Source organism: Dendrobates tinctorius, unplaced genomic scaffold (assembly GCF_039654945.1).
Source record: "Dendrobates tinctorius isolate UK_male_01 unplaced genomic scaffold, ASM3965494v1 ptg000014l, whole genome shotgun sequence".
Lineage (NCBI taxonomy): Eukaryota > Metazoa > Chordata > Amphibia > Anura > Dendrobatidae > Dendrobates > Dendrobates tinctorius.
Genome location: NW_027361682.1, coordinates 3,748,713 through 3,766,355, shown reverse-complemented (window position 1 = coordinate 3,766,355; position 17,643 = coordinate 3,748,713). Strand labels below are relative to the sequence as shown.

At 44.7% G+C, this 17,643-nt stretch overlaps 2 protein-coding genes across 2 annotated transcripts in view; one reads left to right on the top strand and one right to left on the bottom strand.

Annotated features, from left to right (window-relative positions):
- The window catches only part of LOC141073676 (uncharacterized), a 502,533-nt gene that overhangs the window by 107,593 nt on the left and 377,297 nt on the right, over nt 1-17,643 (bottom strand). The gene's annotated exons all lie outside the window — the stretch shown is intronic.
- LOC141073931 (uncharacterized) overlaps nt 14,295-17,643 on the top strand; it is a 30,013-nt gene continuing 26,664 nt past the window's right edge. Inside the window, exons 1-5 of the mRNA XM_073561466.1 lie at nt 14,295-14,397; nt 14,615-14,764; nt 14,894-15,073; nt 15,156-15,279; nt 15,363-15,460. Coding sequence (XP_073417567.1) covers nt 14,371-14,397; nt 14,615-14,764; nt 14,894-15,073; nt 15,156-15,279; nt 15,363-15,460 — 579 coding nt within the window. The 5' untranslated portion in view covers nt 14,295-14,370. The remainder of the gene's footprint in view (nt 14,398-14,614; nt 14,765-14,893; nt 15,074-15,155; nt 15,280-15,362; nt 15,461-17,643) is intronic.

Sequence of the window (17,643 nt, the reverse complement as noted above, 5' to 3'; positions counted from 1 at the left end):
CTTCTTGAACGTGGTTTTGAGTAAAAAAAAAAATTTTGGTTCCAAAATTGTGCTGATGTAAGGTAAACATGTGGGAAATGTTACTTATTAAATTTTTTGTGCTCCATATCTCTGTGATTTAAGGGCATAAAAATTCAAAGTTGGAAAATTGCAAAATTTTTAACATTTTCGTCAAATTTCCTTTTGTTTCACAAATAAATGCAAGTTATATGAATGAAATTTTACCACTAACATGAAGTACAATATGTCACGAGAAAAACAATGCCAGAATCACTGGGATCCATGGAAGCTTTCCAGAGTTATGACCTCATAAAGTGACAGTGGTCAGAATTGTAAAAATTGGCCCGGTCATTAACGTGCAAACCACCCTTGGGGGTAAAGGGGTTAAAGCAGATATCTTGTCTCGATCCTTTAATGTGTTTGATTCTCAGAAGGACTCACAGCACATCATTAACCTGGTTAAGATTGTTGAAGTGGTTACTGTTCTGTTAAGAGACATTCCCCCAGGTAAGACCTTTGTTCCTACTGATTGAAGGAGAATTCTCTCCTGTGGACACAAATCCAAGGTCGCTGGCCACGTGACTTCTGGTGACCTTCTCTGGCCAAAGATGTTTGGGACTTTGTAACAGCCTGTACACTGTGTGCCAGAAACAGGTCTCCTAGGAACAAGCCTGCTGGTCTCCTTCATCCTCTGTTGGTTTCTTCTATCCCCTGGCAACACATAGCTATTTATTTTATCCTGGATCTACCCCTCTTTGAAGCTTACAACATCATCTGAGTTGTGGTGGACCAGTTCTCCAAGACACTGTAGATGGCTCACGCAGTTTTTTCAGCATATGTTTTGTCTACATGTCCTTCCTCACCACATTGTCTCTGATCCAGTTCACATCTAAATTTTGGAAAGCTCTTTCCAAACTGATGAACGTTTAGTTAGATTTCTCCTCCGTGTATCATCTTAAGACCAATGGGCAAATGGAACGGGTCAACCAGGTTTTCAAGAACTAACTACACCACTTTATCTCTGCTCATCAGAGTGATTGGGTGCAATTACTTCCCTGGGCAGAGTTTTCCTTCAATCATCATATTAGGGAATCTTCAGGAGCATATCAATTTTTCATTGTATACTCCCAGCACCCTCAAGTGTTCTCTCCTATGTCTGCTTCTTCTGGGGTACCAGCAGTTAATTCCACATATGGCAAATTTTCCCAGATCTGGCAGCAAACTTGATCCTTGCTCCTTAAAGCCGTGTCCCAGATGAAGTCTCATGCAGACAAGAAGAGAAGTCCTCCGCCTCTTTACCAACCTGGAGAAAAAGTTTACTATCAAGATAATGTTGGTAAGACCCTGGTTGACCTATCTAGGCTTGCACAAGATCACTCTTTCTACAGATCGTTCATCTAATCAAGGTGCCATTGCTCAAGATAGAGCCGAAGGTAGATAAAAAAAAAAATTACATGAAAAAACTGACAAAGAAATTAGTTTGGGTTGTATGTTTGGCCTCTTTCACTCCTTTTAGGAACTTTCATTCAACAATTTGTCTATTTTACCACTGGCCATAGTCCTGAAAGAGTCGGTTAAATTTAGACTGATTCACCATTTAGCCATCCTGCAGATGAATCAATTAATGACGATATCTGTGTTGAGGCAGAGCCATATGACTGATGGGGAAAGCCAAGTGAGGTTTACTTACCAAATCTGATATTGCATCTGACTGCCTTCCACCTCCTACATGTTCACCCCTCTTTTTTTCACCTACTGAGTTGCTATCAACAGGTATGTCATTATGTGTCTTCCAAATGGCTATTCTATCTTTTGTGAATAGTTCAAAATATTTAGTTCCTTTTTGAAATTGGTTATGAGATACAAAATGGGCCTGAGTTCAGTAACTATTTTCCTGGATGATTTTTGTTTGTACATCAAAGGATTTACAAAGGTTTCTTATAAATTGCTAAATTCATTTAGGTATTTTATGTCCCAATTCAGTGTTCTTTTGTCCGAAGAGAAGACTATCATATCCTTTTTGTAAATTGAAATTGACACACTTAAGTAAGCTGGTTTGGATTCAGGGCTTCATTGATCACTTCACAGCTGCCAAAAAGGTTATCCTAACACTCATTAGATTGGCCTGTGGAACTTCGGCTATAGTATTTTCGTGATGGGCAGGGTATTTTTTGGAAAGGGATTGAATCGAAGGCTTTTACCTGCTACATCAGGCATAAAGAAATAGCCCCACTTTATCAGGCTTAACAGAGTTCTTAAGAGAATACCTTATGTCACTAGGTTTCTGCTACCCCATTCCAGTGATGTATCACTTAACTTATTGTGCTGCAGTTTTCATTAAAAAGTATTTTAGATGCTGTCTACCAGTTTTCAAACTGCCGAGCTCTATATAAATCCACCCATATCGCTGATTGGCAGCTTTTTGCTTATGCACAGTGAACACAGTAAGCTGCCAATCAGTGGTGTGGGCATGGTTGGACTACTTAGGAGGAAGCAAGCGATATTCTCCTGCGAATAATCCAGCAATTGTGTGAAAACTACACAAGAAAAGGAGAAACATCGCCCGAATCAGGGTCTATGCCCCCCATACCATGCTGCCCTCAGATTAGGAAATATGTGCAATTATTACCATAATATTAATAAATATAAAATAGATAAATCTTTACTGAAAATTAATTAAAATATATCATTAGAGAATATGAGACACACAGTTAAGCTATTTGATAAAATGGAATCACACTCCAACACGTAGGGCAGATATAGTAAAATATATAACGATGACACTAAATTATTCTCAATATGCAGGATTAGCGAGACAAAGTAACATATTCCAAAGAAGCAATGCAAATGGTACAATAGGTGAGTCTAGTAATCCTCAGTGACATGATGGATGGATAGATGGGGTCATGTATCGTGAGATTTTGGCCAACAGCTTCCTTCCCTCAGTAAGAGCATTGAAGATGAGTCGTGGTTGGGTCTGACAATGACTCAAAACACACAGCCACAGCGACTAAGGAGTGGCTCCGTAAGAATCAGTTCAAGATCCTGGAGTGGCCCAGCCAGTCTTTAGACCTGAACCCAACAGAAAATCTTTGGAGGGAGCTGAAACTCAATGTTGCCACAAAACCTGAAAGATCTGGAGAAAATCTGTATGGAGGAGTGGGCCAAAATCCCTGCTGCAGTTTGTAGAAACTTCCTCAAGAACTACAGGAAATGTCTGGCCTCTGTAATTGCAAACATGCTATAAAGGATTAATATTTGGAAACTGTGACGGTCGGAGAAGCAAAAATAATTTTTTTTTCGTATTTGTAGAATAAATTCATGACTATGTAAGCAAGTTGCGGGATGCAGTTACGGACAGGAGACAGAGCAAGGGTTAACAAAGTTAACAATTTAATCTAACAGAGTATAAACTCCTCAAAGGGAGATAAATTGTTAAAGATTTAATGCCAAAAAGGAAAAAAAAACAACAAATGCAGAATATTATTATCAAACTTTTTGTGTCCTTTATGTTCCTCGTCCGCAGATGATCCCGCAGGGATTGTAGCACTGGCAACAGCCAGGAAGATGTCCACAGATAGGGTCCTTTAAACGATGGTCAGTCTTCTGGCGTGCAGCGGTTGGTCTCGGGTACCTTCCGCTGAGCCCTTTGTACATACACACGTGCGGCCGAGACAAACAGGGCCGCAGCGCTCCCAGAGTCAAACGTGGACTGGCGCACAGCAACTGGCAGGGAAGGCCGCAAGCGTTTGTCCAGCACTTGGCTTTCTCGTTTCCGCACGTGCGTGGTACTCACCGTCACTGAGTGCACGGCACCTCTCTCTCTTACAGTCACTTGGCGCACGGCACCTCTCTCTCCAAAGGTCCCGCTGAAGACGTGGGAGCCGGCAAACAGCCTGTGGCAGCGCGGTGCTTAGGGGACAGAGCACACTGCTCACCTGGCTGCACGCTGCTGGTTAGTGCCAAACTGCCTGCCACCGCACGCGCTTTTTATTTTATTTCGCCCCTCCTACCTGGGTCATGAGGTTGATCCGTCCCTCATTTCTTCCCCTAGACAACACGGGAGGCAGCCTCAACAGTTCAGGACCTGACTCGGTACAGGTACCCGCAGCTTGGTCTTCCTCCTTACATTATACTAACCTCATAGCAAGGTGGACTGTCCTTCTATCATAGAGAGATGAATTTGGCTAACTATATGTAAGCCCTACTGTCAATTTGTACAGGTAATGAATCGTAGAATCATAGAATCGTAGAGTTGGAAGGGACCTCCTGGGCCATCTGGTCCAACCCCTTGCTCAAAGCAGGATACGCTAAATCATCCCAGTCAGATGTCTGTCCAGCCTCTGTTTGAAGACTTCCATTGAAGGAGAACTCACCACTTCTCGTGGCAGCTTGCTCCACTCATTGATCACTCTAACTGTCAAAAAGTTTTTTCTAATATCTAATCTGTGTCTCCTCCCATTCAGTTTCATCCCATTGCTTCTAGTTTTTCCTTGTGCAAATGAGAATAAAGTTGATCCTTCTACAATGTGACCGCCCTTTAGATATTTGTAGACAGCTATTAAGTCTCCTCTCCGTCTTCTCTTTTGCAAACTAAACAATCCCAAATCCTGCAACCTTTCCTCATAAGACAGGGTTTGCAGACCGGTCACCATTCTGGTTGCTCTTTTCTGAACTTGCTCTAGTTTGTTGATGTCTTTTTTAAAATGTGGTGCCCAAAACTGGACACAATATTCCAGATGAGGTCTGACCAAAGAGGAGAAGAGGGAAATAATGACTTCACGTGATCTAGACTGTATGCTTCTGTTAATACATCCTAGAATTGCATTTGCCTTTTTTGCTGCTGCATCACTCTGTTGACTCATATTCAGTCTGTGATCTATTAGTATACCCAAGTCTTTTTCACATGTGCTGTTGCTTAGCCCTATTCCTCCCATTCTGTATATGCTTTTTTCATTTTTATTGCCCAGATGTAGTACTTTGCATTTTTCCCTGTTAAAAAACATTCTGTTAGTTGCTGCCCACTTCTCCAGTTTATTTATATCTTTTTGAATCCTCTCTCTTCTCTAGTATTAGCTATCCCTCCTAGCTTTGTGTCATCAGCAAATTTAATCAGTTTACCCTCAATTCCTTCATCTAAATCGTTGATAAAGATGTTGAACAATACAGGGCCCAGGACAGAGCCCTGTGGTACCCCACTTGAGACATTCTTCCAACTGGATGTGCAGCCATTTACGACCACTTTTTGGGTCCGATCACTAAGCCAGTTATGAATCCACCTAACAGTTGCCTTGTCCATTCCATACTTAGTCATTTTTTCAATAAGGATTGTATGAGATACTTTGTCAAATGCTTTGCTGAAGTCAAGATATACTATATCTACAGCATTTCCTTGATCCACCCAATCAGTGATCCCGTCATAGAAGGAAATTAAGTTAGTCTGACATGACTTATTAGTTACAAACCCATGCTGACTCTGTTTAATCACTTCATTCCTATCCAGGTACTGACATACATGTTGTTTAATAATTTGTTCAAAGATCTTTCCTGGTATAGAAGTCAGACTCACCGGCCTATAGTTGCCTGGGTCCACCTTCTTCCCCTTTTTGAAGATAGGAACAACATTTGCTCTTCTCCATTCTTCTGGGACTTCTCCTGTTCTCCAAGAATTTTCAAAGATTATGGAGAGGGGTTCAAAAATTTCTTCTGCTATCTCCTTCAGTACTCGGGTGTAATTCATCTGGACCTGGAGACTTGAATTAATTTAGGTTAGCTAAGTGTTTCCTCACTATCTTTCTGTTTATAGATATCTTGGATTCTTCTATTCCCTTAATAGGACAGTGAAGAACAGTTGATGTTACATTTCCTTTCTGAGAGAAAACAGATGCAAAATAGGAATTTAAAAGTTCGGCCTTCTCAACATCCTGTCTTACCATTTCATCATTTTCATCCTGTAAAAATCCTATAGCATCTTTGACTTTTCTTTTACTTTTGACATATCCCCAAAATCCTTTATTATTGCTTTTGACATCTCTTGCAAGCCTCAATTCATTGTCAGCTTTAGTAATCTGATTTGTGCCCTGCAGGTTCTGCAGACAGCATTATATTCTTCTTTAGATATGCCTCCCTCTTTCCATTTTATAAACATTTTTTTCTTCCTTTCTAGCATGTGCTTAAGTTCTGTGTTCATCCATCCTGGCTTCCTTAAATGCTTCCTATTCTTCCTTCTTTTTCTAATGGAGGACACAGAATGTGCCAAGGAAACATTCCCTGCACCATTACTCCACCTCTACAAGCCTGAATGCCAGGATTTATAGATTAATGATATGTTACAAATTGTGACCCTCTCCTCCATTTGGTGCCTCAGAAATCTGGATTCATCCAACCAGGCAAAGTCTTTACATTACTCATCTGTTTCTCTCAGACATTAGAACTAGAACTGGTCTACTACCATTTTAGCCCATCTGCTGCTAAAGAATAATATATTGTACATTCTAACGCCTTAGTCAGGGCCACCATCAGGGCATTATTGCCCTGACTGGTGTATGGCGCCTGATCACCAGAGGGGGCCCGCATCGGCCCCCGTCTCTTCTGGTCATCGGGCCCCAGCGGTGTATGATGTCATTGTCATTCGCCAGCGACTGTGCATTTGAACTGCACAGAGGAATCTTCGCCGCAGGAGTCCGGCAAGGTAAGGAGAAGGGTTTTTTTTCTTTTTCTTCTTTTTCTATTGAAAGCGGCATAGGGGCAGGATGGGAGACACAGGGGCCATGAATGGAGACAGAGGGGGCAAGAATGGAGACACACGGGGAAGAATGGAGACACATGGGGAAGAATGGAGACACAGGGGCCAAGAATGGAGACACGGGGAAGAATGGAGACACAGGGGGCAAAAATGGAGACACGGGGAAGAATGGAGACACAGAGGGCAAGAATGGAGACACAGAGGGCAAGAATGGAGACACAGAGGGCAAGAATGGAGACACAGGGAGCAAGAATGGAGACACAGGGGGCAAGAATGGAGACACAAAGGAAAGAATGGAGACGGGGCAAGAATGAAGACACAGGGGGCAAGAATGGAGACACGGGGAAGAATGAAGACACAGATGACAGGATAGAGACAGGGGGCAGGATCATGGGGCAGGATGGAGACAGATGGGGCAGGATCATTGGGCAGGATGGAGACAGATAGGGCAGGATCATGGGGCAGGATGGAGACAAAGGGGCAGGATCATGGGGCAGGATGGAGACAGATGAGGCAGGATCATGGGGCAGGATGGAGACAGATGGGGCAGGATCATGGGGCAGCATGGAGACAGATGGGGCAGGATCATGGGGCAGTAAGGAAACACATGGTGCAGGATCATGGGGCAGGATGGCGACATGGGGCAGGATGGAGACACATGGTGCAGGATGGATACAGTGGAGACAGAGGGGGCATGATCACGGGACATCACATGGAGGAAGAATGGAAACTCATGAGGGTAGGATGGGAGAACATATGGGGCCAGGATGGGAGAACATATGGCTGCAGCCAGGAATGAGACACATGGGGGCCAGGATGGGGGATATTATTACCATAGGGGCTATTTAAGGGATATTATCACTGTAGTCATGTATTTATTTTATTTTTTGAGGATACTGTTTTAAATGGGGGGTCGGTCATATTACTGTGCAGAGCGACACTATGTCATCTTTTTTTATTCATCTGGTGTAGTGTAGAAGTTGGGAAAAAAATAAGTAATGTGTTCTGCAAGCGGTACGCTAGATAACTGTTATTTCCTGCAGAGATGAGCCCTGGCTGGAAGAAGTGATGGCGGTCTGTGCTAGATGAAGATGAAAAGCAAAGATGAAGGACTTCACCTAGAGACATCACTAGTGAGTCAGTGTGTTACCTGTACACTGACAATATACACTGTATACTACAGTGGGGAAAAAAAGTATTTAGTCAGTCAGCAATAGTGCAAGTTCCACCACTTAAAAAGATGAGAGGCGTCTGTAATTTACATCATAGGTAGACCTCAACTATGGGAGACAAACTGAGAAAAAAAATCCAGAAAATCACATTGTCTGTTTTTTTCATTTAATTTGCATATTATGGTGGAAAATAAGTATTTGGTCCGAAACAAGCAATCAAGATTTCTGGCACTCACAGACCTGTAACTTCTTCTTTAAGAGTCTCCTCTTTCCTCCACTCATTACCTGTAGTAATGGCACCTGTTTAAACTTGTTATCAGTATAAAAAGACACCTGTGCACACCCTCAAACAGTCTGACTCCAAACTCCACTATGGTGAAGACCAAAGAGCTGTCAAAGGACACCAGAAACAAAATTGTAGCCCTGCACCAGGCTGGGAAGACTGAATCTGCAATAGCTAACCAGCTTGGAGTGAAGAAATCAACTGTGGGAGCAATAATTAGAAATTGGAAGACATACAAGACCACTGATAATCTCCCTCGATCTGGTGCTCCACGCAAAATCCCACCCCGTGGGGTCAGAATGATCACAAGAACGGTGAGCAAAAATCCCAGAACCACGCGGGGGGGACCTAGTGAATGAACTGCAGAGAGCTGGGACCAATGTAACAAGGCCTACCATAAGTAACACACTACGCCACCATGGACTCAGATCCTGCAGTGCCAGTCGTGTCCCACTGCTTAAGCCTGTACATGTCCGGGCCAGTCTGAAGTTTGCTAGAGAGCATTTGGATGATCCAGAGGAGTTTTGGGAGAATTTCCTATGGTCTGATGAAACCAAACTGGAACTGTTTGGTAGAAACACAACTTGTCGTGTTTGGAGGAAAAAGAATACTGAGTTGCATCCATCAAACACCATACCTACTGTAAAGCATGGTGGTGGAAACATCATGCTTTGGGGCTGTTTCTCTGCAAAGGGGCCAGGACGACTGATCCGGGTACATGAAAGAATGAATGGGGCCATGTATCGTGAGATTTTGAGTGCAAACCTCCTTCCATCAGCAAGGGCATTGAAGATGAAACGTGGCTGGGTCTTTCAACATGACAATGATCCAAAGCACACCGCCAGGGCAATGAAGGAGTGGCTTCGTAAGAAGCATTTCAAGGTCCTGGAGTGGCCTAGCCAGTCTCCAGATCTCAACCCTATGGAAAACCTTTGGAGGGAGTTGAAAGTCCATGTTGCCAAGCGAAAAGCCAAAAACATCACTGCTCTAGAGGAGATCTGCATGGAGGAATGGGCCAACATACCAACAACAGTGTGTGGCAACCTTGTGAAGACTTACAGAAAACGTTTGACCTCTGTCATTGCCAACAAAGGATATATCACAAAGTATTGAGATGAAATTTTGTTTCTGACCAAATACTCATTTTCCACCATAATATGCAAATAAAATGAAAAAAAAAACAGACAATGTGATTTTCTGGATTTTTTTTTCTCAGTTTGTCTCCCATAGTTGAGGTCTACCTATGATGTAAATTACAGACGCCTCTCATCTTTTTAAGTGGTGGAACTTGCACTATTGCTGACTGACTAAATACTTTTTTTCCCCACTGTATATACAGCGGTCCTGTGTACAATGTCACCAGTGATCACTGTATTACCTTTACACTGACACTATACACAAAGCTCCTGTGTATAATGTCATTGATCACTGTATAACCTATACAATATATACAGAGCTCGTGTGTATAAAGTCACCGGTAATCACTTTGTTACCTGTACACAGACACTATATACAGAGATCCTGGGTATAATGTCACAGGTGATCACTGTATTACCTGTACACAGACAATGCATACTAAGTACAGATCTCCTGTGTATAACGGCACTCATGGTGATATTAGTATTGTGTTTTTTATTAATGATCAGTATTGTAGTATTTAGTCACTATATGGTGGTAATATGTTGTCCGGCCATAGTGTGGTGGTATTTGTCCCTTGTATGTGATATTATTTGGTCACTATGTGGTGGTAATATGTGGTCTGGACATGGTGTGTCGGTATTTGTTCCTTGTATGTGCTATTATAGGTCACTATGTGGTGGTAATATGGTGTCTGGTCATGGTGCGATGGTATTTGTCCCTTGTATGTGATATTATTGGTAATTTTAAAAATTGAAAAATAAATAAAAATATACCAAAATTGTATTGGATATTTTAACAAATGATTAATAGGATAGAGTAGAGTAGAGCTCAGCCAAAAGAGTCTACCTTGTCGTTGTGGCGGCTTAAAAAAAATCATTTGGCCAAAACAAAAGCTGCTGGCTATAATGCGTGACCTGGTGATGGGAACTGTTAATGTGTAATTGGTATGAAGCGGAGTTTTTCCAAGAGAGAGTGGTGGGACTGTGGACACTTCAAGGGAGTCCCAAAATTTTATCCAGTATGGGGCCCCGAAATTACTAGTGGCAGCCCTGGCCTTAATTAATCATTCATCACATTGTAATCAGCTGTAATTTGCTTCACTGCAGAAAGTATGTTCATTAGAACTATTCTTCATATCCTTCTCGAATATGGTGGACAATTTTTCAAATACTGATCCTGGCTGCTCTAGAAACGCTGCCTGCACCCAGTAATGGATAATCTCCAGCACATACCTTGTATCTTCATTATCCTACAACCTAAAAAAATTGTTCAGCAAATTTAACTCTCTCCTCCGCCCACCACTGTCACCTCCAACTCCCTTCATCTCTGCCGAGGACTTTGCCACCTACTTCAAAAATAAGTTCGACCGAACAAGGCAAACCTTTACTGTTCCACCACCCCAACCACTCCACAAACCAGACCTCTGTCCTTCCTTAATAACGTCCCTCTCCAACATCACTGAATGAGAGCTTACTCACCTCCTTTCCAAATCACACCTCACCACCTATGCACTTGACCCCATCCCTTCCCACCTGCTCCCCAACCTCACTAACACGCTCATTCCAGCCCTAAACCATCTCTTTAATCTACCGCTATCTTCTGGTACCTTCACCTCTGCCTTCAAACATGCCACCATCACACACCCATCCTCAAAAAAGCAAACCTTGACCCAACTGCTATGGCCAGCTATCGCTCCATATCACTACTCCCGTTTGCTTCCAAACTCCTTGAGCAGCATGTCCATGCTCAACATTCTTCCCACCTCTCATCTAACTCTCCCCTTGACAACCTCCAATCAGGCTTCTGCCCCCACCACTCCACCGAAACTGCCCTGACCAAAATTACTAATGACTTACAGCCAAAACTAATAGACAGTTCACCATCCTCCTCCTTCTCGACCTGTCCTCTGCCTTCGACACAGTCGACCACTGCCTACTGCTACAGATTCTTTCTTCCCTTGGCATCAAAGACCTTGCCCTGTCCTGGATTGCTTCATACCTTTCCAACCGCACATTTGGCGTTTCCCACTCCCACACTACCTCCTCATCCCGCCCTCTCTCCGTTGGAGTCCCTCAAAGCTTTGTCCTGGGACCCCTACTTTTTTCTATCTACACCCTTGGCCTAGGACAACTCATAAAGTCCCATGGCTTCCAGTACCACCTGCATGCGGACGACACGCAGATCTACCTCTCTGACCCAGATGTCCCCTCTCTGCTGTCCAGAATCCCGGAGTGTCTATCAGCCATATCCTCCTTCTTCACCTCTCACTTCCTAAAGCTCAATGTAGACAAAACTGAACTCATCATCTTTCTTGCGTATCTCCCCTACCCGATCTATCTATTATGGTAAACGGCATCATGTTCTCTCCCGCACCTAAAATCCGCTGCCTCGGAGTAACTCTCGACTCTGCTCTATCCTTCAAACTGCACGTCCAAACTCTTGCCACCTCTAGTTGCCTCCAACTCAAAAAATATTTCCAGAATCCGTTCTTTCCTCAGTCCTCAATCTGCTAAAACTTTTGTGCATGCCCTCGTCATCTCCCGACTTGATTACTGCAACACCCTCCTCTGTGGCCTCCCCGCTACCTCTCTTGAACCACTCCAGTCTGTCCTCAACTCCGCTGCCTGACTAATCCACCTCTCTCCTCGCTACTCCCCTGTTTCTCCCCTTTGCAAATGCCTTTTCTAGCTTCCAATTCCACAACGAATCCAGTTCAAACTACTAACACTGACCTACAAAGCCATCCACAACCTGTCCCCTCCCTATATCTCTGAACTAATCTCCCAATATTTTCCCTCACGTAATCTTCAAACCTCCCAAGACCTCCTACTATCCTCCACACTTACAGTGCCTTGCGAAAGTATTTGGCCCCCTGGAACTTTTCAACCTTTTCCCACATATCATGCTTCAAACATAAAGATACCAAATGTAAATTTTTGGTGAAGAATCAACAACAAGTGGGACACAATTGTAAAGTTGAACGAAATTTATTGGTTAGTTTAAATTTTTGTTAAAATTCAAAAACTGAAAAGTGAGGCCCCTTTAACTTAATACTTTGTTGAGCCACCTTTTGCTGCGATTACAGCTGCAAGTCGCTTGGGGGATGTCTCTACCAGTTTTGTACATCGAGAGACTGAAATTCTTGCCCATTCTTCCTTGGCAAACAGCTCGAGCTCAGTGAGGATTGATGGAGATCGTTTGTGAACAGCAGTTTTCAGCTCTTTCCACAGATTCTCGATTAGATTCAGGTCTGGACTTTAACTTGGCCATTCTAACACCTGGACGTTTATTTGTGAACCATTCCATTGTAGATTTTGCTTTGTGTTTTGGATCATTGTGTTGTTGGAAGACAAATCTCCACCCCAGTGTCAGGTCTTTTGCAGACTCCAACAGGTTTTATTCAAGAATGGTCCTGTATTTGGCTCCATCCATCTTCCCATTAATTTTAACCATCTTTCCTGTCGCTGGTGAAGAAATGCAGGCTCAAACCATGATGCTGCCACCACCATGTTTGACAGTGGGGATAGTGTGTTCAGGGTGATGAGCTGTGTTGCCTTTACGCCAAACATAACGTTTGGCATTGTTGCCAAAAAGTTCGATTTTGGTTTCATCTGACCAGAGCACCTTCTTCCACATGTTTGGTGTGTCTCCCAGGTGGCTTGTTGCAAACTTTAAATGCCAGTTTTTATGGATATCTTTGAGAAATGGCTTTCTTCTTGCCACTCTTCCATAAAGGCCAGATTTGTGCAGTGTGTGACTGATTGTTGTCCTATGGACAGACTGTCCAACCTCAGCTGTAGATCTCTGTAGTTCATCCAGAGTGATCATGGGCACTTGGCTGCATCTCTGATCAGTCTTCTCCTTGTTTGAGATGAAAGTTTAGAGGGACGGCCGGGTCTTGGTAGATTTGCATTGGTATGATACGCCATCCATTTCAATATGATCGCTTGCACAGTGCTCCTTGGAATGTTTAAAGTTTTGGAAATAATTTTGTATCCAAATCCGGCTTTAAACTTCTCCACAACAGTATCACGGACCTGCCTGTTGTGTTCCTTGATCTTCATGATGCTCTCTGTGCTTCAAACAGAAGCCTGAGACTATCACAGAGCAGGTGCATTTATACGGAGACTTGATTACACACAGGTGGATTATATTTATCATCATTAGTCATTTGGGACAACATTGGATCATTCGGAGATCCACAATGAACTTCTGGAGTGAGTTTGCTGCACTGAAAGTAAAGGGGCTGAATAATATTGCACGCCCCACTTTTCAGTTTTTTACTTTCCACATAAATTTTCAATAACCAATAAATTTCGTTCAACTTCACAATTGTGTTCCACTTGTTGATTCTTCACCAAAAATTTACATTTGGTAACTTTATGTTTGAAGCATAATATGTGGGAAAAGGTTGAAAAGTTTCAGAGGGCTGAATACTTTCGCAAGGCGCTGTATTCGTTCCTCACACAACCGCCTCCAAGATTTCTCCCGACTATCCCCTATCCTCTGGAATTCCACGCCTCAACAGATCCGATAATCCACCACCCTCGGATCCTTCAGATGGAACTTGAAAACCCATCTCTTCAGGAAAGCTTACAGCCTGCAATAACCATTCTGCCGCCTCATCACCACCAGAGCTGCTGCACCCCCGACCTTCTGTCTCTTCCCCATTATCCTGTAGAATGCAATTCTGCAAGGACAGGGTCCTATCCCCTCTGTACCAGTCTGTCATTGTAAATTTGTTTACTGTAAACGATATCTATAACTCTGTATGTAATCCCCCCTTCTCATGTACAGCACCATGTTTAGTGTTCCCTTTATTTTTTTGAGCAGTATATATAAATAATAACAATAACCTACCTCCACCTGCAGAGCCGCACACCACATATATGGCTGTTCTGTGCGCACAGGACCTGGGATGAGGTCATACCCATGTGACCAGACTCTTGTGTGGGAGGAGCCATCATCGAGTTTGCAGTAAATTAGATGTTTTATTCTAGGTTGAGAAGCAGCACTTGTGATCTACATATATGTGGTGTGCGGCTCTGCAGGTGGAGGTAGGTGCTGGAGATTCCCCATTACTGGGGGCATTAACCCCCTCAGTGCTGAGCCTGGGATAAATCTCTGTATGTGCCTATAATGGGACTGTGTGTAATACCGGGGGCAGGACGGGGCCATGACTGGATGTAGTGATCATGTGAAGCCGGTAACAGCTCCGGAGATTTCTTACATGGGATCTTTATGATGTTACATCGTCATCTTCTCCCCATTCAGGTCCCTACAATATCGGATCCTCTCAGTGGAGATCTTCTATATAAGAGAGTTCTCCTGAGTGACCCTACAAGGATGGATAGGGACAGGGACAAGATGGCGGAGAGGATATTACACCTCACCCTAGAGATCCTCTTCCAGCTTACTGGAGAGGTGAGAGATTCTGATGACGTCACATTACATCATTCTTATCTATGGGAATAACAGATGGACAGAACTGGAGAGGTGAGGACTCTGGTAATGTCTGTAGTGAGGTTTATTAATGTGTCTCTCCATAACCAGGATTACACAGTAGTGAAGAAGACCTCTAGGGAGCGCTGTCAGGCCCCTGTGTCTGAGGGATGGAGAAGACCCCTGAGCCCAATCACGGGGCCTCCACCTCACCCCCTGATACATGAGGACATCAATGACCAGAAGATCCTAGAACTCACCTACAAGATGATTGAGCTGCTGACTGGAGAGGTGACACTGCTGGGAATGCTGGGACATTATACAGTAACGCTATGGAGGGATCGGGGGATGACGGTATCATTGTATGTGTCAGGTTCCTATAAGGTGTCAGGATGTCACCGTCTATTTCTCCATGGAGGAGTGGGAGTATTTAGAAGGACACAAAGATCTGTACAAGGACGTCATGATGGAGGTTCCCCAGCCCCTCACATCACCAGGTAATAGACAGGACTAAATACACACGGCCTATAATTATCTGTATGTAAAGAATTAATTCAGTCCCTGTATGTGTTTCCTCCAGTTCTATCCAGTGAGAGGACAACACCAGAGAGATGTCCCCGTCCTCTTCTTCCAAAGGACTGGAAACAAGAAGATCCCGATGATCCTCAGGATCATCAGGTAGTGTAGTGCAACAGGGTTGGATCAGTGTGACAGACAGTGACCACAGGAAAAGTTTTACAGCAAACGTGTTTGATGACTACACTCACACAGTGTACAGCATACGGTATCCTCCGGATCGCAGCCGGGAAACAAAACAGTCCATGGAGTCCGGTTGCTGAGGGCGACAGCACCACCGTATAACGCTGACGGTGCCAGTAGTTCACTCTGCTGGCCCTGTGTTAACTCACACAGGCTGAGCTTCTGCAGAGCCGTCTGCTCCGAAAGTTGCAAACTCCAAACTGACACACCCACCTGCTGCAGGGGTTTTAACAAAAGAACCTGTGGCCACATGGGATTCCTGGGGCCAGGGGAAGAAACGGACTGCCCCACTACCATCCTGTAGTCCATTTCAAAAATAAAAGCCCTTGGCAGGTTTTCCTAAATCTGTTAGGTAGGAGTAGCTATTCATCACTTTAATGAGCGGGGCCACGTGATCGCTCAGCAGAAAGAGCTGCTGGTGCCGGTGACGCGCCCCAGAGGCCGTGGGATACTCGGCGCCGGGCCCGTTAACTTCAATGGGAAATGTCACAGTGGCAGTGACCCAGTCCGTGGCCTCAGGCGGTCATGTAAAAGGGGTTGAGTTGAATGGGGAAAAAGTTTATATAGTGATTCGTGACGCCACCTGTGGTTTCTGGTAAGATTGACCAGCGCTGCGGTGTTGCTTCTCTGGGACAGATGTAGGGTGCAACTGAGACGTTGAAGCCCTCCACAGGTAGAGCTGTAGTCCCAGGGCAGTTAAGAAGAGTTAGAAGATGGTGAGATGGTGTGGAGTGGAGGAGGTAGCAGAGCCGGGTGCGAGGCGCAGAAAGAAGATGGAGGACACAGTGCATGTAGTTCAATTGGTTTACTCACAGTTCTGCTCGCGATACAGAGGCCCGCTTCGGTGCTGTGTCCTCCAGCTGAGGGGTCCAGCCAACTTCCAGATAAGATGAAGTACACCCTTCCAGCTTTCCCTGTCACTGTGTTCCTTTCCTGGCCGTCTCCAAACAATACGCTGCTTAAACTCCTTCTTCCACTCCAGTGCCTCACGATTATCGTTTTGGGCCAGCAGCTGCGAATCCTGTTCAGACAATGCCTCACCATCTCTGTGACTCTATGTAGCTGCCTTTCCAGTCGGACTAACCGTGGTAGGGGCGATGGTCCATAAAGTAACCAAAGCTGTCGGCTTGCTAGTGGCACCCAAAGGAATGCGATCTAGGCTAGGGGCCGTTCCCTTTGCGACCAGTCCGGTTCCCTCCTCCACCTGACGGCAGTCAACGTGGAACGAGACCCACGGGATAACTTTCCAACCGTGTCTCTGGAAGAGCCTGTCTTCCCTATGAAGAATCTGCTGTTTTGTCCAAAACGTCTGGCAACTCCTCATCCAAGTCAGGAGCTGCTCCAGACACGTCCTTCACCTTCCTACCCTCTGAGGGGACTCAACCTACTTCAGCCTAGATTCTCCCTCCTAAACTACGCTCCACCCACCTCCCAGCACTCTTCGTGTTCCAAGCAGGAAGCCATAAAGGGTGCTCTGCTACACTACTGGTGTGTGTGGGATGTGAGGGTTGGAAACTGGTTGGGTGCACACACCTTACCTGGTTGTGGGGTACCACACCTCTGGGTGAGGTGCAGTACCTCTGTGGCGACTGGACCCTCAGGGGCACCACACCGGCGGTCGGAAAGAGATGCAGTGCCAGTGAGGGCACGCAGGCAGGTAAATAGGATGTTTTTTTAACAGTCATGCAAATAAGGATAGGGAATAAAGAGCCATGCATAAAAGGACAGTGACGGGGGAGCCATGCATACAATGACAGGGATGGGGAGCCATGCATACAATGACAGGGACGGGGAGCCATGCATACCTGGACAGCGATGGGGGAGCCATGCATACAATGATAAGGACAGGTTAGCCATGCATACAATGACTGGGACGGGGAGCCATGCATACCAGGACAGCGATGGGGGAGCCATGCATACAATGATAGGGACAGGTTAGCCATGCGTACAATGACAGGGACCAGGGAGCCATGCATACAATGACTGGGACTTGGGAGCCATGCATACAATGACTGGGACGGGGGAGCCATGCATACAATGACTGGGACGGGGGAGCCATGCATACAATGACAGAGACAGGGGAGCCATGCATACCACGATAG